This window comes from Watersipora subatra, chromosome 10 (assembly GCF_963576615.1).
Source record: "Watersipora subatra chromosome 10, tzWatSuba1.1, whole genome shotgun sequence".
Taxonomy (NCBI): Eukaryota; Metazoa; Bryozoa; class Gymnolaemata; order Cheilostomatida; family Watersiporidae; genus Watersipora; species Watersipora subatra.
In genome coordinates, this window is record NC_088717.1 from 41,519,890 (window position 1) to 41,542,801 (window position 22,912).

Genomic DNA, 22,912 nt, shown 5'->3' on the forward strand with positions numbered 1-22,912 from the left:
ATGTTCTGCCACAAGTAAACTGGTTCAAACATCTCAAACTGTAATATTGTTTTGCTTTGCAATTAGCTTGTTTATAAAACAATGCTGATACACTTTTAATCTACATGTAATGCTCTCTATGCCATAAAAGATTCACCACTGGTAATTCTACTTTATAAAGCTATCACTATGCAAAACATTCAGTTCATTATTTTCAGTCCACTCGAAGACATTTATAACTAAACCATTTTCGCCTGCAAATTTTTGTATTTTATTAATTTTCACTGGATATTCCAACTCTGAGAGATTTAAACTAGTTTCATAAGGTTTATATTTACTCACCCGCTGAGGATTGTCTTGCATTTTATCGTGATACAAAAAGGATATTACAGCTCGCAAAAAATCACTTATTATCATCATTTTTCTAACTTTTCACCCTTTTAGTAAATCTCTTTTGTACCTTTAGATTGGATGCTACCATTTATATAAAATTTATTTTAGACATTGTAAATATGTACCTCATTTCGAAGATTTGCGGTGACAAAGGTAGCTAGTGTACGAGTGAGTAACAAAAACATTAACCCAAGTACCGACGATAAAAATTTCTCAAATGACCGTCTATTTCACCGATAAGTGAGGCATGTGGGTAATCCCAATAATTCTAAAAGTTGTCAACTTAATTTGGACAATGAATACATTTTCCGAAAGCTAACAAAGTGAAGAATCCAACTAGACCACAATATGGGTTGTAAATGCTCATTAGATATACTATCTTTGACCATACATCATGGGGAGACAATCTCGCAAAATTTTTCATGTGTTTCAGGTGTTGTAGGCAAAGGCAGTGCCATTCTGTTGGAAGTCCTTTTGCAGAATCATGTGAGACTAAGTGTGAAGAACATCTGCACAGAATTTCTAAGGATTATCTTCATTATTTTTCATTTTATTGCAATTTTATTCTAAACCGATGAAGGTAAAAATAATGAGAGAAAATAAACTAGGTAGTAATATTTGAGTATACAGACTGAACTCGATGAACGCAAACAGAGAATTACAGTAAATTGATATTACTATTAATTAATACAATATTAATATAATTAATAATAATTAAAGTAATTAGAGCTTATGATTGAAGTTCTCATAGCAGCCTAAATGGCAGCCCATTTTGCATGCTGCACACCAGGTCCGGGAACGCTTGCGAATTTTGGCAGACCGGTCAGAACACACAACGCAATCACGTTCTCGTTTTCCAGGAACCTGAGTTAGTTGATGGCCATCAGCAGTTGCCTGTTCTTCCTCATTATCAACTATTGGGCCCACTAACTGCATGACTATTTCGGACACAAAGTCGGTGATGTCCATCTTAGTGTCAGGATTTTTTAGCTTAAAAAGTTCATGGCAGTTACGAAGCGTTATATCTATTAAGTTCCAGGCAACCTTCACCCAATATCTGTGTGTTGCACGCTCAGCTGCTATATGATAAACCTTCTTATCGCTCAGGTCTACCCCACCCATACCTTTATTGTAAAGCAAAACCATGGCAGGTTTGTTCTGCTCACGAGCCCTGCGAGAAGTACGATGGGTGACGGGTTTTGTGCCAGTAGAAAGCAGCAACACAGGCTTGCCCTGGGATGGCTTATCACGATAAGCACAAGCTAAGATAATGCCTGAGCCATTCTTCATATACTTTGAGTCTTGGACTTGTAGGCAGGCATTACCTAATGATTTTGGGTAGCCTCGAGAGTTTAGTCGAACAGTGCCAGTAAGCATAGTACCTTGGGCAAACAGATCTTCTGCGAGTGAAGGCTTTGTGTAATAATTATCGGTCACCGGATGATAGCCTTTATTATACATGTTACAACTAGACATTAGGTGTTTGACAACTGTGATTGCTTGCCCCTCTTCAGATCGAATGTCAAAATCCCGGCCGGAATAAAGCTCTACGTGCATCACATAGCCTGTCTTACTATCGCACAGCTGGAATTTCTTTATGCCGAATCTTGAGTGGCGCTTGTTTGGCAAATACTGAATATAAATGTTTCTGTTGCGCATGCCCACCATACTCTCATCAATAGAAACAAGCTGATAGGGACGGAAATATTGCTTGAAGCAGCGATTTAGTGGGTCGAGTAGATTTCGCACCTTGTACCAGGGATCAAAGCCTTGCTCTCCTCGCCGAGGTTGTCGTTCGTTGTTGCATAGATGAAAGAATCTATGAATTAGGACAAACCGGCCATAGCTCATCGTATCCCTGCAAGACATACCATAAGCATACAGGACCATGATGTGTATGTTTGCATGCAGCTATAGATAAAACTTGAATTTCTAGTTCAAAGTTGACAGTAAACTGCGTGCAAGGTTGACGTTCAAAATTTGAAATATTACATGCACATGCTAAAAGGACTAAATCCATGTTCACATGAGCACCTAAGCAATTTTCTAACCTACACCAATAATGATTTTATTTTTATTGAAAACTCTCCATGTGTCTAATATCAATTCAGATAGCACACTGTTTTTCTAAATTTTACAGGTTTACTTTTTGCAATTTTGTGTCAAGTTTCACTCAGCTTTTACACAAAATTGATCATGTATTTAAAAAGAACAGCACTGTGCAAGTATACCTGTAAACACCACAACTACCTGTAATCTCCTGGTCACATTCAATTCATGACATGTGTTATAAATAGCTACTTTTATAAATACAGTCAAACATGGATAACTCGAACTTCAAGGGACCGAGCAAAAGTGTTCGAATTATCAGAGCGTTCAAGTTATCAGAGCACTGTCACAAGTCCATATATTTACTTATTTATTAGTAGATACATGTACATATACAAACTATAATATAAATCAAAAGCACAAATGGCTTGTTTCAAATTAAATGCTTCTAATGTAAAGTTTAAAACGTTTTCATGAAAAAGTATAGAGATTTTTCTATCACTTGAGATTGGTTTGTTGTTTGAGGTGATGTTATTGCCAGGACGTTTTTCAGATTGACATTGGCAAAACTTGATCGTTGTTGAAATGCTCAAAAGAAAAGACATTTTTTTCTTTTGGGGTTTTACCCACGATCAATTTTGCCGTTTTTTCTTGAAGTTTATGCAGATTACCTTACTTTACCTGGGATTCGTTAAGAGCAACACTCCGAGGCAGTTCAATTAGAAGTTTTACGAGGTTTTACGGTACATTCTATAGCACTCACGCTTTTTTAATAGATACTTATTGAATGTACACACGTATTCTGTGTTTAGGTCAAACGATGAATAGTTTTTTGTAGCTCAGACAACGTATACGTTTAATTACACCAATTTTAAGACGTTTTAAACATTCAACATTCCGACGTTGATTCAACACGAAATCAACGTCGGAAAACTATTCATCACGGGTTAGCCGGGTCACGCACTCAAGGATTTTCGCCACGCACATACAAAACAACATGCGATTTTTGTTTTGTATGTGCGTGGCGAAAATCCTTGCGCGCGTGACCCGGCTAGCCCGTGCTATTCATCGTATAGCAGTATAAATCAATTTTCACCAAACTTTTAGAAAAGTCGTTGACAAAAATATTTTGCCGATGGTGGTAATAACGACGCTTATGAATTACGAAAAGATGAAGTTTACCTCTATGGCTTTGAATAAAGTGATTTTCTAAAGCGATAACAACCGTTTCGGTAGCCGTTGGGCAAAAAAACAGTTCGAATTAACAGGGTTGAGTTCGAGTTATCTATAGCAATTTATCATTACGTGGGAACGGACCAAAGGAAATGTTCGAATTAACCATGTGTTCGAGCTATCCGTGGACGAGTTATCCATGTTTGACTGTATCTGCATAATTTCATAGCGTAACTAAAGTACAAATGTAAATTTGATGTTAGGTTGCATACCGAAAGGATGGTGTGTCCATGTTAGGGAACTTTTTTTTCCAGTAGTCATAGGTGTTTTTCTTTTTCACTATTCCCATGTTTATTCTGAGAGCGATGTATTTTCTCATCTCCTCAGCAGTACAGTCTTTCCAGCGACGAAACCGAGAATCAGGTTTCAGTGAGCCTAGGGAAGCTATATACCCTGCTACATACCTACAGGATAAAAAATATGTAGCTCAAGTATATGCTAACTAAAAAGAAAAAAGGTAAATTCGATTCATGTCATGATTGAGCCAGAAGTGAAATTTACTGAATCACAACTCCAAAAACTTATGCTATTCATGTCATTATCAATAAATTGACTAAAAATTTTGTAATTGAAGATGCATAAAATTTGTAACAATTTTATTATAGTTCAGTACCGGTTCGTCTCTCTAACCATTGTTGAAATCAACGCGGTTGTGATAAATAGTTCGAAGAACTGGAGAGGGGTAACACGATCATCAGGTATGTTTGTAAAACCAGGCTGCCGCACTGTGAAATCTGGCACGCCATCAGCAAGCTCATAGCCCTCACCCTCAACCACGTCAGCAATAACTTTACTCCAGCCAGCATCAGGGTCAGATTGTACAGCTGCTCGCCGGCAACGTACAGCTCGTCTCCCTCTGCCGGATCTCTGGCCTCGAGCTCCTTCCCTGGCACTTTGTAGAGCACCAACAACCGGAGATACAGCTGAAAAAAGAAGAACAGCATTTCAACATTGATTGAAACAACCAGTAGACTATGAATTTGTTGATAAAACAATCACGAAAACAATACAATATTGAGGCTATATACCAACTGCTTCAATATTTGTTCATTCATCCATACTGGATACAAGCCCTATTATTACTAGTTGTGACAAAGACATGTATAAATATAAAAAAAAAATATAAATATAATAAAACAATAAATTTATTTTTACAGGCTGACACATCAACGTGATTTAATCTAACCCTATCACAGTAACAAAAAAATGTTCTGCTCAGAAATATCAACTCTATATCAACTTTCGTGTGACTGACTACAGGTTGAAACTTCAGTTTGATATCTGTAAGTTACTGAGTAAAAATAACGCAGTACCAGACTGCCAGCCGTGACACTCCAAAACCTCCCCTTATGTCACCCTTACTCCACCTGCACGTTTTACCAGAAAACACCGTAGTGCCAGACTACACCAGTAGGGTTACTCACGAGTCATCAAAACTCAGAAAGACTCTTAACAATCCTTTCTCAAATACGACAGCACAGAGTCACAAGCTACGCGAACGGAGCTTGGATTCCCAATGACAACATGGCCGTTTTTTCTCGTCCGGTGGCGCATGCCCACGAACCCTTCCGAGTTATCGGCGGGCACCACGTGACTACTAACTCACGTTTCCCCCAGCTTTTAAGAAGCTACCAGCTATCCCTCATATTCATCCAAATACTGGGGACGCCGTCGCTCTCGCTGCGACCGCCTGAGCATTAACGGTTGAAGCTCAGGTTCATCAGGATCTAAATCCCCGGACGGAACCCCAGCAGTCTGAGGCTCACCATCCATGTTTTGAACTTCATCCTCGGCAGTCTGAGGACCGTCCTCCACATCCCCCTCCGAGACCTCAGCCACCTCACAGGGATGCAGCTGAGGCGGTGGGGGAGCAGCAGAACCGCGTAATCTATCTAGATTAGGCCGGCCGTCTTCGACCAGTTCACGGATGCCGTTTTCCCTACTACGGTCAGTGCCAAACCGCCGTTTGCGGACATCCCTCACATGCCTCGGCATGCCATCCACGCACACGTTGTGCTTTGAAACGACTCCGGTAATCACTCCCGGTGCCCACTGCCTAGTGCACGACGGAGTCGAGGGTTTCACCCACACCTCATCGCCGACAGCAAACTTGCCTTGACTGACCTCATCTAACCCACGTAGATTGACGTCAAAAGGCACTCGCCATGCATATCGATACAGATTATTCGAGGGTACCGAACCCCCATCTGTACCCTTGCGAGGCGTGACATTATACCAGAACGTCGCCTCCTCGGGGCTAATTCTTCCCCTCTCGGCAATCCTCTTGATTGTCCGGTGATTCCTCTCAACGATTCCGTTGCCACTCGGGGCGTAAGCGGCACGAAATCTCAGAGAAATCCCCCACTCGTCAGCGAACTGTGCAACAGTTGCTGAACTAAACGCCATGGAATTGTCCATTAACAATTCGTCACACGGCCCTCGCTCAATTACGATCGTGCGTAACTGAGCCACGATGTGCGCTGCCGTCTCACTTGGCAAGCGGCACCAGATAGCGAAACGTGACGGCCCGCAATCAACCATGGACAGGAACACCTGGCCGCCATAGTGAGTCACGTCTATGGCCACCCGGCACCAGTTCCCCTCGACAGCCAAGCTGCCTGTTTCCACGAGGTTCTCACCTCTCGGAGCCGGGTCAACGCGCTGACAGGCCTCACAGCCAGCCAGCTCGCGTTTGACCTGCTCCCGTGTCAAGTCACTGCGTACTTGCTGAGCAAGGTACAGTGTTCTCTCGACACCCAGATGGTGAGGCAAATGAGCCGCCCACACAGCATCCCCGAGGGTCTCGCCAGTGAAGATGGCAGCAGCCATGCTCTCGGCCTCACATCCACTCATCCCACGATGCCCGAGCCACTTCTTGGGCACCCTCGTCATCCTATCCGCCTTGTTCTCCACAGTAGGTACAAGACGCATAGTGACCGATAAGCCGTACTCGGTGATCGTATCACGGATCACCCCCAGCCGACGCTTCACCAGCATCTCTGCAGCATCTTTCGTGCGAACACGATTGCGCCCGTCAATTGTATTTGACATCCAATTGACAACTGTGAGAGAGTCAACCGCCAAGGTGAAGGTCTTGAACCCCCACGCAATAGCCAGGTTAACACCTCGTCCCACAGCTTCCAATTCGGCAACATTGATGTGTGAATGGTCTGACTCCTTCCTCAGCCACGACGCATCCTCAACAATGCTGCCATCAACCCCGATTGCCACACCGAGGCCCAGAGAGCTAGCATCTGTCCACACAACGACCGAACCGTCCGGTCTTACGTGCCACGGACCCCTAACAGGGTCCTCCTGGCATACCCTTGTGTAAAGCTCACTAGCTAGCGAGCTGACCTCCTTTTCAACAGGGGCATCCCAGGCTCCGTTGCATCCCAGCCGCTTCAAGAAGCTGCAATAGGGCCGCAACCACCCAGCCACCGGGTAATGACCGACAAGTCGGCCACAAAACGAGAAAAGCTCTCTCTTAGTCAGCCCAGCTGGCTCAAGATGAATTTCAGAGAGTGCAGTTCCCCTCGACATCTGCAAATGTCCACGAGCATTTCCCTTCAGAGAAATGCCCAACAACCGACCTCCATCAAGGCCCTCTGGCTCTTTCGTCGCCAGTCTATACTTAGCAAGGTGCTTCCTCAGCTCCTCCACGCCAAGCACAGACTCCTGCACCACTATATCGTCGATATAGTGGTCAGTCCCTCGTCGGACCCGCTCGTCGAGCGAAAGAACCTTGCCTAGGATTTTGGTCATAATCCTAGGCGCACACAAAAGCCCGAAGCCTAAACGTGTCAGCGCATAAGGGACCCCCTTATACTTCACGACCTGGTATTTCCACAGGTCCTCCGAAACATGGATTTGTAGGTACGCGGACTTGAGGTCAACTACCCCAAGTCTGCCACGCAACTGTCTCCACTTCCGGATTTTCTCGCCGCACACAGCGACCGCGTCACCTCCCGTGTGACTCTCGACAAACGCGTTCAGCTCACGGTAGTCCATGACCGGTCGCACTTTGTCCTTCGTTGGTTGGAACACAGCCAAAAGGGGGATAATACCCTCAATGGGCCGACTCCACCTTTTCAACCAACCTTTTGAGATCCAGCTCTCAATTTCAGCACAGTACCGCTCATGCAGGTTAGGTGCCCGAGTACACTTGTACTCCGCGACCCGGGTCTGCAATCCTTTCGGAGATTCCCCGGACCACCGCCAGCTAACGGTCCATCGGCCTTGGGCAAAAGCGGCAACAAAATCGGGGTCGTCGACTCGCAGTGACACCAGATCACCACCCAACCCCGACAACGGTGCCACCCTTGCCACCCCGCATGCGCAGCCAGCCCCAGTATCCTGCCCAGCAGGTACTCCACAGCATCCATTCTGATAGGGTTTCCCCCACCTGACCGAATACTTCGCATCACTTCCTCTACGGACAGTGACACCTCCCATGTGGTCAATGACGTCGCCACCCAGCAAGCAGTCAACCCCAAGATTGCACAGCTTGTCCATAACGAGTGCCGTAACGCCGAAACAGTGTCCCTGTACACCGACGACCACCCGACACTGACCCTTCACATGAGACGCCTTACCATCCGCTGTCAACAGCGGGTGGCTCGGCCTAAGTCGGGTTGAGCCTGTCAACACCTGCAGACTTACCAGAGTCCTCTCGCTTCCAGTGTCAACCAGACACTGAAAACCGCAACCATTCAGAATTGCTCGAACGACCGGCATACGACTGCTCGTCGTAGGCTCGCCAGTCGCCCCGGACAGCCAAGGACTGTCCCACAGTACACTCTTACTGCTTGCATGTGACCTCCAGCCTCCCCCTGTCACGCCAACGCCACCTCGGGCCCCCCTGATGTTATGGGACCCCTCGTAAGCCTGGCTTACACGGTGTCCATATGAGAGGATGCAGCGCCCCGAGTTGCATCCTCCTGATGAAAACCTGGCTCATCCTCCGTGAGCCCTGCCGCCGCCCCAGGCGGTGGCCGTACAGGACAATCCTGTACAAAGTGCTCCGTGCTGCCGCACCGGAAACACCCGACCCTCTTGCCAGAAGAGGTCTTTTTCGCCCCCGTACCAGACGAAGGCCGCTTAATACGTGGGCAGTCCTTCACCCGGTGTGGACCCCCACATCGAAAGCAACTGTCTTTGCTTCCCGGCTGCTTGCTAGAAGCAGCCCCCAACTGCTTGCCAGAAGCAGTCGCCGGCCGGTTACCAGAACTGGCCGCTGAGCTAATTGTTGAGGGGCGACCCTCAACAGCTCTCCGGGAAACCAACTTTCCCCTCACTCGGTTCAGCACTGAACCAAAGTCAGCAGTATACGCCTGATCGTGCGTAACTGCTCACTCGTAGACTGACTCGGGCAGCCCTTCATAGAACTTGGTCCTAAAAACCAGGTCCTCCAGCGTCACCCCCAGTCTACCGCTGAGCCGCTCCAAGCAGTCCAGGTACACGTCAACTGTCTCCCCGGATTCGAGTCGACAGCTGACAAAGCGACGCCATGCCTCCTGTCGAGGCATGGCGTACTCGGCAGTCAAAACTGCCTTCACGACATCCCACTGGGATGCGTCGCCCACCTTCATGCGGCCATGCACTCTGGCAGCAGTGCCATCGAGCATGTACGCAATCAGCGTGCACGGAGCAGTGTGCTCAAACTCACACAGTCGCTCGTACTGCGAGAGCCATGCGGTTACCTCAACCGCACCATCACCAGCAAATGGCTGCATCTGCCGGCTCAGCCTTTCTAAAATAGGCCCTCGTGCCTGGTTCATCAGATTCGCTAAAAAAGCGGCATCTAAAACCAGCGGCACTGTTACAGCGCCCGCGGCGCCCTCGGGTGGCTGACCACCTCCGCCATCGGTAGATGGCTCAGCCTTTTGGCTGCTCCCGGGCTCGCTCATGGCCCGCTCGTGCTCACCTCAGCCCAGCTGAGTGGCACCACCTAACAACAAGGCAAAGTAAATACAAATATATAAGCCGAAATAGCTTGTAAGTTACTGAGTAAAAATAACGCAGTACCAGACTGCCAGCCGTGACACTCCAAAACCTCCCCTTATGTCACCCTTACTCCACCTGCACGTTTTACCAGAAAACACCGTAGTGCCAGACTACACCAGTAGGGTTACTCACGAGTCACCAAAACTCAGAAAGACTCTTAACAATCCTTTCTCAAATACGACAGCACAGAGTCACAAGCTACGCGAACGGAGCTTGGATTCCCAATGACAACATGGCCGTTTTTTCTCGTCCGGTGGCGCATGCCCACAAACCCTTCCGAGTTATCGGCGGGCACCACGTGACTACTAACTCACAATATCTAATTTTGAGTGTGACAGCGACTAACACGCTAATGAAATACGAACACAAACAAATAAAAAGCTTAACTATTTAACTTACATTCTTGATCGTCTGATTCAGCAGAGCTTTCTGAGTAATCATCATCACTCTGATCGGCTTCAAAATCACTGCCATCAGAATCTAAATGGCCTAAAACGTCTTCCTCATCCATATTCCGAGTAGCAGTAACGATCGTTTTCAAGAAAATATTTTTCAAGTGCAAAACGAATAAAACGGAAATTATCACAACGACTACAGTTGAAAACGTGTTTACGTTTTGTTTCCTTCAATATTATTGGGTGAAATAATAATAATGAGCTAATCAAAAAAATTATAGAGCAATATTGTAACAGCAGATTTGATCGGCCCGGTCAAAATAAAATCAGGCCGAAAAGCCGATTAGATCGGCTTGGTCAGAACTTGGGTTAATCACAACACTCTAAACTGACCATCTCAGTTCACCACTCTATCAAGTCATCACCAGAGTTTGTAAAACCATTTTAAAGAGTCATTACAAAATCTTGTTTGCATTACGTCTAAATCTCATTTTGCGAGATTTTTAACAAATCTAAATCTCATTTCGCAAGATTTCCAACATAAATATAACGTGTCTATGTTATATCTATGGTTTACAACCAAGAAAACTCCGGTTATATCTATATTTAGTAACATTATTTAAAAATGACATATTTAATTACAAAAGTTACCCAACAATCGATATCGAGTATTTAGCTAGCCATAATGATAAAATAGACAACGATACAACATAACCTCAATGTAAAAAAACAATCGCAGAGGTTCTATCTCATGAAGCTTTAGCTACATCAACATCATCAAGACTTTCCATTCACCTGAGTCCATTGATATAAATTCAGGCATTGATGAAATCTTTATCATCTACTGTAACATATTCATCTTGAGCTCACAATACCGAGTGACAAGTGTGTCCGCTGATATCACATTTTTGTTGCAAGCCTTTGTATACAAATCTCTTGCCAGGCGTAGCATTATCAGCTATATACTTTGGCATAAAAACTTTTAGTTTTTCAATAGTCTCATCATTACAAATTGCGACTATATACGAGTTTTATTTGGTTGGCTCGGGGTTGACTGATACGATGGTATAAGAAGTTGTTTGATTTAATGTAGCTAGTTTGCTTATTGACTCGGTGGTTGCTTTAAATTCTGTAACATTTACAGTCTTGTTATCTATGCTTATATGTTACAGGTTTTGTTTAATATAAAATTGGCTAGAGTAGTATGCTAGAGGAGGTTGGCTTACATCACGATTAGACCGGTAGATACGAAAAGCCGAACGCACTGAATGACCGAACCATAGAGTTATCTCTCCCTAGAGTGATAACTACCTGAACGTTTCCGGTGCCAACAAGGAGCGTTTAGGCCACGCCTCTTTTTTGTGCTAGTCAGTCGTAGTGATTGACTAGATCAATAACATCAGCCATGAGAAGGGTTAAACAAGGATCATGAATTCCAGTTGAGATAGTAATTAATGCTCATATTAAAGAAATGATGATTATAGTTTATTACTTTAATATATGCTTATTATTTAAAGCAATTCAATACCTACCAGGGATTGCTAAACATTATGGAAATGTTTACTTTTTCATTTCCATAAACATAAATATTTCCATAATTTTAGGGAAATGGATATGGAAATTTTATTTTACAAGTATGGAAATAGTATGAAAATGGAAATAATATGGAAATGAATTATGGAAATGAATTATGGAAATGCTATGGAAATTAGTTATGGAAATAGAATTAATATGGAAATGAATTATGGAACTTTTATGAAAATGGAAATAATATAGAAATGATTTATGGAAATGGAAATAATATGGAAATACTATGGAAATGAAGTAGGGAAATGGAATTAATATGGAAATGGAAATAATATGGAAATGAATTATGGGAATGGAATTAATATGGAAATGAATTATGGAAATGGAATTAATATGGAAATGAATTATGGAAATGGAAATAATATGGAAACGGAAATAATATGGAAATGAATTATGGAAATGGAATTAATATGGAAATGGAAATAATATGGAAATGAGTTATGGAAATGGAATTAATATGGAAATGAATTATGGAAATGTTATGGAAATAGAAATAATATGGAAATGAATTATGGAAATGTTATGGAAATGGAAATAATATGGAAATGAATTATGAAAATGGAAATTGTGACATACACATAATCCCTGATACCTACATGACTTGCCAAGGCACTGAATAGATAGTGAGTGAAAGTGAAGGTAATGCAAGTAGTTACTCATAGATAACATACATAGTCATACTGGGGTTGTATTACATTGGTGTGATGGGAAGCTAATCAACTGCCATCAACTATGAGCTGTACTACCCGGTGTTGCCCGAGTAATAAAAAAGTATTTGGACAGAAAATTTATTTTTATATAACATTTACTATTCTAACTTTTAAACTTCATATTATGAGAAAATATTTTTAAGCAGTTTAAATGAATTAAGAGGAAAAAGAAGACAGCTCTAAAGGTTTGCAAGCTTTTTCAAACAACTACAACTTTTAAATTTCATATCATGAAAGAAGTGTTTTGTTGAAATAAAGTAGGAAAAAAATAAAACTGTAAATGTGTTTAAATGTAAAATAATTAGCAAGTAATGGCTAAATATAATCTGCTTAGCTATGATTACAATGAAAAATTATTTAATAATAAGGTAATAAAAAGGTCTATTTTATTTTTATATAATTATAGTTAGTAGAATTAAGTATAATTTATTTTTATTTAACATATAACAACATTTACCACTTTAACCTTCAAACTACATATTATGAAAAGTGTTTTGTGTAATTGAAATAAATGAAGAGAAGAGAGAAAATAAAAACAACTGTAAATGTTTTCAAGCTTTTTCAAACAACTACAACTTTTAAACTTCATATCATGAAAGAAGTTTTTTGTTAAAATGAATTAAGAAGAAAAATGAAACTGCAAATGTGTTTAAATGTAAAATAATTAGCAAGTAATGCTAAATATAATCTGTTTAGCTATGATTACAATAAAAAATTATTGTAATCATAGCTAATTTTTATTACTTTATTTAATAAATAAAGTAATTCACAACTACTTTTTATTACTTTATTTAATAAATAAAGTAATAAAAAGTCTATTTTATTTTTAAATAATTATCATTTAGTATAATTAAGTATAATTTATTTTTATCTAACATATAACAACATTTGCCACTCTAACTTTCAAACTTTTTGCTTGCTTACATCAAGCAAAGATGTCCACTAACTAGTGGACATCTTTGCTTTAAGCTAGTCTATGTATTTGATTGATATGTATTGAAATCTAATATTACATGCAAGGGCTGTTTGTGAACTGAGGTGACAATGAATCACTCTATCACCATACAATGTCAATACTTTCAGTTGATGGCAGTCGATTAGTTTCCCATCACACCAATGTAATACAACCCCAGTATGACTATCTATCTTATCTATGAATAACCAATGATATACAGCCCCTCATGTGTGGGGGCTGTATATCATTGGAGTAACTGATTGCATTAACTCACTTACTTAACACCATCTATTCAGTGCCTTTACAATGCATGTAGGTATTGAATTGCTTTAAATAATAAGCATATATTAGAGTAATAAACTATAATCATCATTTCTTTAATATGAGCAATAATTACTATCTTAACTGGAAATTCATGATCATTCTCATGGCTGACGTTATTGTTGTGTCGATCACTACGATTGACTAGCACAAAAAAGGGGTGTGGCCTAAACGCTCCTTGTTGGCACCGGAAACGCTCGTGTTGTTGAATGCACAGTTATCACTCTAGGGGGAGATAACTCTATGGACCGAACAGACCGAATATCTTTTAGGAGTTGGCCTCCCTCAACTATTATCTATAAATCAATTATGGCCAATTATTGTCTATAAATATTATGGATTGCATGTTTCATATAATTATAATAAATATTATTATATATAGAAATAAATATATTCATTTTCAATTGAATAAAAAACAATTTTGGCTAGTTATTTAGCTACTAGTTCACCAATGGTTAACGATACTACTGAACAAATAAAACCTTTTGCTTCTACTAGGCATTTTCCTTTTATCTGTCAAAGGTAAGGCAAGTACTGATTGGATTAGTGACAGCAAAAATACTTCGATTGAATATGTAATATTTTTATTCACAGCGTGCTTTACTGGCGCGAAAATAAACAACAGTCTCTAAAATGTTTCTACGAAATTCATTGAGCTCTTTATTTATAGAAGTTTGAGTTACGCACTCTTATCCTTAAATAGTCACACGAGAGGGCAACTCCCAAAATATTCGGTCTTTTCGGTCATTCAGTGCGTTCGGCTTTTCGTATCTACTGCGATTAAACCTACATCTCGATATGCTATATTTTATTTTTTAAACTTGAGATAAAAATTGGGGTAATTGAGTGCAAAGGTCATTGAGGGCTAAGTGAGCCAGAACCCCTTTGTAGCATACTACTGTCTGCTATTAGCCATGCAATCAACAATTGAAAGAGTTTGAAATTACATATGAATGCGACAAAGGCAGAAACACACTTTCAGGTGCTAACTACAATGATAGAGTTATCTGCTCTTGCAGAGAAATACTAATATTCAAAGTTTATTAGTAAGTTAGTGATCGAGCTATATGATGTGAAAAATAAATCGCTTGTACTTGCAGTCACATTTTATTACAACATAGAGTGAAATATAATGTGTATTTATATGTATATTTCTATATTTATGTGTATGAATTAGGTATATAAGTGATTGTCCAAAATGTATTATAATTTCATTTTTTCTAGTGGGAACATTTTGTTAGGTTTCTACTGGAATTGTCATGTGGAGCATCTTTAGTAGAATAACTCAATTTTGTTCGAATATTAAACTGATAGATCAATTCTCTTTACCCATGACTTGTATATTTTCCAATAAGATACACGATAATGTACAGATTAATCTTCTGACAACAAGAACACGTCGGAGAGTATGTCCTTGCTTAGTCGATATTTCTAGAGTCCCAGGAGACGGCTCCCAGTGAGCGTAGATACTACTAATCTCATCAATCCAAACATTTATTAATGTTAATGTTTTTGCATTAATTCATTATTTGTTGTTTCAGGTGATCAAAATACCAATTGAACACACCCATTGACCCTGATAGAATTCTGGCAATTACAAAGGATAACGCGGAGGAGATAGCCAACTACGGAGTTGAGATTATTGTTGAATTGAAATAGATTGCAGAATGTTCGCTTGACTGCTTTTGAAATATAATAGACCCTGGTGAGGCCTTTAACATTTTATTTAGAAGTACCCTACAACCTAACATCGTTAAATATAGACAGTCAATTATGAAAGATTTCTGTTTTGTTGCGGAGTGTTTTAAATGTCGCAGCCAAAACTTGTTTTTGGATTCTTTATTGTAGTAAGCAACTGTCATCTTTTACAATATGTTTTCCACAAGGTACCACAGCAAGTAAGCTAATTAAAAGTCAGTCTACAAAATGAAAAAAACTAATGAAAGGTCTAATTATTATAACAACGTTGAAACTGAAAGCATAAAATATGTAAAAAACAAGTTTGAGGATTAATATGAGTATTGTTTAAACAAAAAGTAGGCAAATAAAAGCTCTGTGAAAATAGTTATGTGTATCTATGACAACTAATTTCTAGTTATGAAAATAGCGTATAATGTAAAAATTTTAAAATAGGTGAGGCTAGATGGTGAATGGTATTATTAGTCAAATCATAGTAGGTGTAGCTTGAGTTTTGTTTTAATAAATTGCAGAATAAAATAGGTAAGGCTACTCAATCCATATATAATTAAAACTTATCAGAAAATTTCACCAGACAAATTCTTGCAAGTTTCGATACATTTCCTGTTTTTTTCAGTTTATATTTGGAGTCATAACTGGTTCTTTATATAACCTCCGTTTATTGTAAGGCCTTCAGGTTATGTTCCATCATATAGAGGTGGAACGAGACACGAGACGTCTCGAGTATCGACCTGTCTCGTCTCGTATCGGTCTCGTCTCGAGTTAACTATTGCCAAACTCGAGACAGGAAATAGAACTAAAGCGCCTGCGCACGGTCGTTAAAACATGGCTTCTTGCGGTAGCAACAACTCCATATATTGTAACGGATTGCGGGCAACTGCCTTTAAAGTTCTACCCGGTCCGTTACTACCTGCTGCTATTGATTATGTTGGCCACTGAGTCTAATCATGTAGTCCGGACAACGGCCCTGTTGTATTTTAGTTCGGTTCTGTATTCTTAAAACAGATACCGGGTCGTATCTAATTGCTCTTCGGATAATCCAATTTAATAAATTGGATAACTTTTGCGGGTAAAATGTATACTTTTGCGGGTATTTTATCGTATCGTGTCTAAACACCAACTGACCTTCATAAAATTCGGGCCTCTTTTACGTATATACTACCAATCGCGGGTAAAACTTGCCCGGACACGGAGAAACGAACGAAAGGCCGTGTCGACCATAGTCCGTGTTCGGATAACAATGACGTTTTGTTAACTCAATATAAGAATATACATGTATACAGTAATTAATATAATTTCATGAGTACAATTTAAATATAATTCACATACTACAGTTAACACATAAACAAAACTTAACATTGATGAAACGATAAGAATGAAAGTGTTATCGTGTGTTCTTTTAGTTGCGGTATTTCTTTGTAGAGCGACGGCTATCGGTTTCATTACACATTACATTAAAAAGTAAGAACTATTCAATAGATGGTAAAAATATACATGTACAAAGCAATATGTTTATAATAATTATGATCAATCAAGCTCAAAATTCTTAGAATATATAACTTCGGTATTTTAGAGCTGTTTGTGTCACTTTTGTTTACAAAAACTACATGCATATCACTGTAATAATTAAAATGTTGTATTTAAATCGTTTACACCAATTGAAAATTCAATTTAAAAATAGATTTATTAATTTATATATACCGAGTAGCTAGTACTTGTGTAGTGAAATCATCACCAAATGCTCATTATTTTACTGTCTCGTGTCTCGAGTCTCGACTTTTCACAAGACAGTGTCTCGAGTCTCGTCTCGAACTTAAAAAACCTGTCTCGTTCCACCTCTACCATCATAACCTGATAGCCTTTTATAAAATGAAACATATAAGTTATGGTAAGTTGAAATTCCTTTTTTAGGAAAAATGTTTAGGGTTATAGCCCAATTAGGAAACATTCACTTATTGTTCTCACAATGATATAATGTGTATTTTCAGCACTGCGGAGTGACCAGAGATGGGAGATGTTTTAATTTCAAATGCAAATTATGCCAGTGAGCGTCATCGACTCAAGACATTTGTCAATTCTGGTCGTGATTCTGAAATACCAGCCATACGATATAGCAGTGCAGGATTTGCTCTAGCAGCCATCGAGGGATCACAGAAGTACCACTGCCATTTTTGCAAACTGGAAGTGACGAATCTGCACTCTACCCATGATCCTTTGGCTTGGCACCGAGTATATTCAAAAAGCTGCCCATTTTTAAAGAATCACTCGCAGACAAACCGACAAGAGGTTGGTATTCCATTTCCTAATAACTCGCTGTCTACTGTCGAGTTTGGTCCAGTGATTCTCCAAGCTCCTCAAAATGAAAGCCAAATGGATGAAGGTGAAGCGCAGCTATTCTCAAATGAACATCATAGCGATCAACACATCACACTTGTAATGGGTGCTGGGGAGGATACAGATGCTGAGGAGGTTCCTACCAGTTCAGAAGAGTTGAATAAATTGTATCACACACAATGTCAGCTCAGGTATTTTTTAATCTCTAAATTTGTGTAATTTCATTACATTTATAGAATCTGCCTGTTAGTTAATATCTAAGGCTTCCCATGAGAATTTTTGCTGTCAATCAAGTACCACAAATCATAATGTAGACAGCACAAGTGTAATTGTAATAGGTGTAATTTAATTCAAGCATAAGTGTAATTTATAAAGGTCAAGTAAGTGTGCAGCAGCCCATTATAAACATACTGATCATATTTCTGCTGGAAGCAATAAAAAGTATTTTCTATGTAGTATTCACTAAAGAGAGATTTTGCCACATGACTTTGTAAGTCATTTTGTGATTATAAAGTTTACAATTAGCATTACTTCTAGTCACTACTCAAGGATGGTTGCCACACTCAGTTGTCAACCACTTTTCACGTTTCGCTCATGATCAATAGAAAAAATTTGCTTTAAAACACAAAAAAGCGCAAACAGTAAATAAAAACTATGAATGGCATGTCTGCTAACCTTTGACATTGGCAGTATATATGTGTCTAAAAATACCCTGGAAGTTGGAAAATGGGGTCAGAAGGGGGATGTTGTGATGTTGCTTTGTTTTTGTTTTGCTCAGAATAAATTTTCTCAAAAACGCAAACGGAAACATTTATTTACATTGGCTATGTGAAAAACTGTCACAATACGGGAAAGACAGAACTTTCATCGCTAGAATTGAAGGTTATCTTCTCCTGCACATGATAGAATATAACTCTAAATTAAAAAACCGCTTGCTCTTTACCGACTTATGTTAGCAAAGCAAACTGAGTAAGGTGCGTCCTTATTCAGCCCATCGGGAAGCAAATGGGCCAAAGTACGTAAGCCTTTTAACTTCCGCATCTAGAAACATCTAGAAGTGTCTACCCAAAGATATTCCGTAACTTGAAAATTTTGTATGTAGAGTCTTTCATAAATAGAGCTTCCGCTGTATATATATGAGTGCGTTTAACACCAAATTAACCATTACTTATCAGGTCAATCCTACCCAAGCAGTCCATAGAAGTCATCAGGAAGCCTTCTCCAAATATTGAGCAAATTCTCTCCACATTCAATTATGAAACACAAAGAAGAAAGACATTCAATGTTTGGCCCAAATCAACAATTGTATCACCAAGAGAACTGGCAGCCTCAGGGTTCACATATATTCATGGTGAGTACTTACTTTCACCAAGTCAAAGGCTAATTAATGGCTGACAGTAGTTTTGCTTAAGATTTCACATCTACTCATACTTAGTAATTGTTACGTGTAGTTATGAGTGCAAAGTGCAGGACAGTGCAAAGCAGAGTTAATTACTAGTCAAGTAATGTGAACTAAACTTATATTAATCAAATGACATTAATAGTCACACTTACCCGAGTGCCTGATAGTACCTTGTTCGTCTTCAGTTGTGGTAAAAAGTCTCTTTAGTTTAGCCAGGATGTGACTAGACTTGCAGATGAATCAGTTAGAATTCTAAACACATTACTACATGTGCTCTCCTCACAATGCACACGGTACAAGTGAACATACCAGACCAAATAATAATGTTATAACCAATCATTACGATTGGGTATTTCCAAGTTGTGTTGGATATTTCTAGATCGCATTGGAAAATATAGGCTAATTGCTAACTGCGTCTTGTCATATGATAACTTGTTGGAGACTTGCTAATAATGATTATGATAACTTGTTGAATTGCTAGACTCCCTTTAACTTCTGTGAATAACTATGCAGCCAGCATTTCAATTAATTTATATGATGACTCATCAGTGTCTGATAAACTGATCATTCTGAGTATGTGTAATCTTTATTGGCGGTTCATGAACTGTTATATCCTCTTGTTTTAAAAGGGTTCAGCCGCTGCAATTTATAGTTTGCAGTCACACAGAGAGAAGAGTTCATATCTATAACCTTGTTGAATGCAATAAGACTTGATTGAACAAAGTGTAACATATAATGTTAGAAACTTTTTGTGAAGGATTATCATATACGATGTTACCACAACTTGCTGGAAGTGACATATACTGCTTTTTAAATCGGGAAAGTTAACTTTTATCATAAAGACATCACACTTCAAATTTTCTGTTTTTATTTAATAGGGTTTCACCAGTTCAATTAACCAATGTGATTATGATGCATATCTCACTCAGAATGAGGTGTCTTGCCACACAACTCGAAATGTGGTATCCTTATCAATTTCAGATAAGCAATGGAAGTGTGTAGGAAAGCATTGCTGCATTTTCCATCCAATTTTGTAAATGCTTTATTTAATATTTATGTGCATATTTGAGTTTATTGGACAAGTTTCTTTAGAATGCTCTGACTTGAAAACAAGCCAGAGTATTTTAAATAGTCAGACCTCGACTTACAATCGACACTGACCTACTTGTCTATTTTTGGTGAAGTGTGAATTTTGTTTTCATTGCCAAGCTATGCCAGCCTCTGTGAGTTCAGTCTCTCGTCTAGCCGCAGTGCCACTGTGCATGTGGGTCTCATCATGCCTTACTACACTGTATGTATAAATTTGGCTTGCATTTATTTTTTCTTATTTAATCGATATTGTAGCTATGTTTCTTTTTGCTTAATGGTGTATTTTTGCTAATTGATGAAATAAAATGCGCACACTCACCTCCACATTGAAATTGCTTGAAATGTTCAATTAAATGTGTACAAATAATTGCCTCAGCACATGAAGCCATATTCAACATATGACTTCTGAAATCTTGGAAGCGTCAGAATTTTTATAAGTAAAAGTAGAGAAAATGAGTAAAAAAATTGTAAATCAAGTTAATTTAAATGATATGTCGTGTAAGTTAGATTAAGTTATATCATGTCTTTCTATCACTCACCCTACCATCTGACGCAAACACTGCTTGAGCTCGCACTTCATTTCACGTGTCTCTCCGTTTAAATAAAAATGATAACCTTTAAAGATTATCATTTTGTTAATTTGTTTTTAGCATATCATTTAAATTTTAGCTCTGAATTTTTGCACAGTATTACATAATCCATTTCTTTTAGTGCTCCATGTGATTATCGTAAATATTTGTTTTGTAGTTTTTAGTTTTGGGTCAAACTAAACAAGTTTTTATAAGAACATTTGGTCTTACATTGGTTTTAACATATAAACCAAATATGGAAACTAGTTAATACGCTGAGGTTTAACTGTATGGTGTTTTTTATTTTACTATTTAATTTGTGGATATATAATAGTTCATTGTGACAATTGATGGAAAACCATAGCTTTACAAGTGCTGTACAGCCACTTTAAAAGTAGTTTTAATGATTGTAATTTCAATTCAATTTATAGAAAGATGATTTCAAAAATGTGTTTTCATTCAGTCATAGCTGTGAAGGCACTAGTTTTGTGCTATGTAAATCTATTAAAAAAACTTCAATGCGGCAAAAACATTCTCTGCAACCTTTATAATTCAGAGATGTGGATGAAGCTTGTGTATGCTTCGGTAAGTATAAAAAGATTCATCAGTTTTTTTACGTGTTAGCTGTAGCTTTAGAAATATATTTTTAACGATTTCGATATGTTAGCCTATAGAAGGGCTTTTGCACCAGCAAAACTGCTAAAAAAGTTAGTAAATGTACGTTTTCATAATAAAATATTATAAATCTTTTGAATTTTATCATTTTATTCACTTTCTAACTAGTATTAGGTATTTGTGATAACAAAATATACCACAATGAACAATACAAACTTTTATCAGCAGCTAAACTGCAAACGTAATGCCTGTCTTTATGTCAAGGTCATCTGTTACAAATATAAAGTGATCTATAAAAAGAGTTTACTCGTGTTACTGAGGCATGAGCTGTTAATTACCAATGAGCTGACAATGTAAAACTCACTTCCTGTTCTTATCACTTATATCAGATTTTTTTATGACTTTTTTCTTTGTTATAAAACTGAACTCTAGTTTTGACTTGATTTCAGAACGCAACCTACTAAACCTATCAGGTAGCAGTGTGATCAATCATTAATGTCTCTTACTACTTTATCAATTGCTACTGGTCTGTAGTCACTAGTTAATCTGAAATTGTATTTGTTACTTGACTGGTTTTAGCGCTGGAAGGTTAGAGTCATAACATGAGCTGAAATACCATGATACATGTATATTGTATCTTTTTAATTCCGCTAAACAAAGCTCCAAAGCTGTTCCTTGATCTTCCATACTGCTACGCATTAATATTTCTTTCTAAGTCCTCTAAAAATGTTACAGTTTGAGAGTTCCGTTGACAGTTGAGTTAAAGAGTTTAATTAAATGGAAAAGACCAGAAGCAAACAAGCTTTCACAAGATGCTAAAAGCTTCCAATCTTAAATATGTGATATATTCCTGATTTTGTGACTACAAGTCTTTTGTTTATTTTTTACAAATCTAACATTGTAGCATTGTTTATTTTATTTGTTACAAATCTGCTGTCCTTTTGTTCTTGTTCTTGTCCTTATGTTTTGAATTTTCATGGCATAGTTGAGTCATCCTCGGTGAGGCAAGTAAAAAGCACAACCATATTCCCAATTGTATTTATGTATGAATTAATTCGGATGAGTAAATTTATTTTAACATCACTGCTGCCCCTGATCATTGCCTGTAAGCACACATTACAGAGTTGTCTTGTCTTGTAGGTACCGATGATACAGTGGAGTGTTTCTACTGCAAACTGAGAATCAGTGACTGGACTAACAGCATGGTACCTGATGTGGTTCATCGTAAGAAATCAATGAACTGTCAGTTTATGCAAGGTGGGTTATCAAAGCTTCATAGTTTGTCTTATGGTGTTTTCATTAGTATAATCATTTATGTCTATCACTACATTTAACCAATACATTGCCCTTTGTTCCTCAGATATTCAAATGCATTTTTACAGAGTTTTCTTGTTGTTATCTTCTCCTGGCACTGATTTGTACTTGAAAAATGGTGAGTTACTGTTTTCACAATAACTTCATTTTTAGAATTACAATTTTTGTTTTAAATCGGAACCTAAATTTACGTTGTGTAGATTATGGTTGCACCCACATAACAGCTGCGTGGACATGATTATACAATATATGATGACAAGGAC

At 38.8% G+C, this 22,912-nt stretch overlaps 3 protein-coding genes across 3 annotated transcripts in view; 1 reads left to right on the forward strand and 2 right to left on the reverse strand.

Moving 5' to 3' along the window:
- Positions 1–1,095: 1,095 nt before the first annotated feature.
- On the reverse strand, positions 1,096–5,085 carry LOC137407086 (piggyBac transposable element-derived protein 4-like). The gene is made up of 4 exons (XM_068093691.1): positions 5,079–5,085; positions 4,268–4,577; positions 3,867–4,058; positions 1,096–2,230 (listed from the first exon to the last, which is right to left on the reverse strand). The coding sequence occupies exons 1-4, from the start codon at positions 5,083–5,085 to the stop codon at positions 1,096–1,098; spliced, it is 1,644 nt and encodes a 547-aa protein (XP_067949792.1).
- A 204-nt stretch (positions 5,086–5,289) lies between these two features.
- LOC137407087 (uncharacterized) lies at positions 5,290–8,391 on the reverse strand. Its single transcript, XM_068093692.1, has one exon. It carries the CDS (start codon positions 8,389–8,391, stop codon positions 5,290–5,292), a length of 3,102 nt encoding a protein of 1,033 aa, XP_067949793.1.
- An 8,942-nt stretch (positions 8,392–17,333) lies between these two features.
- Positions 17,334–22,912, forward strand: part of LOC137407089 (E3 ubiquitin-protein ligase XIAP-like) — a 15,558-nt gene continuing 9,979 nt past the window's right edge. Inside the window, exons 1-3 of the mRNA XM_068093693.1 lie at positions 17,334–17,851; positions 18,836–19,011; positions 22,476–22,592. Coding sequence (XP_067949794.1) covers positions 17,334–17,851; positions 18,836–19,011; positions 22,476–22,592 — 811 coding nt within the window. The remainder of the gene's footprint in view (positions 17,852–18,835; positions 19,012–22,475; positions 22,593–22,912) is intronic.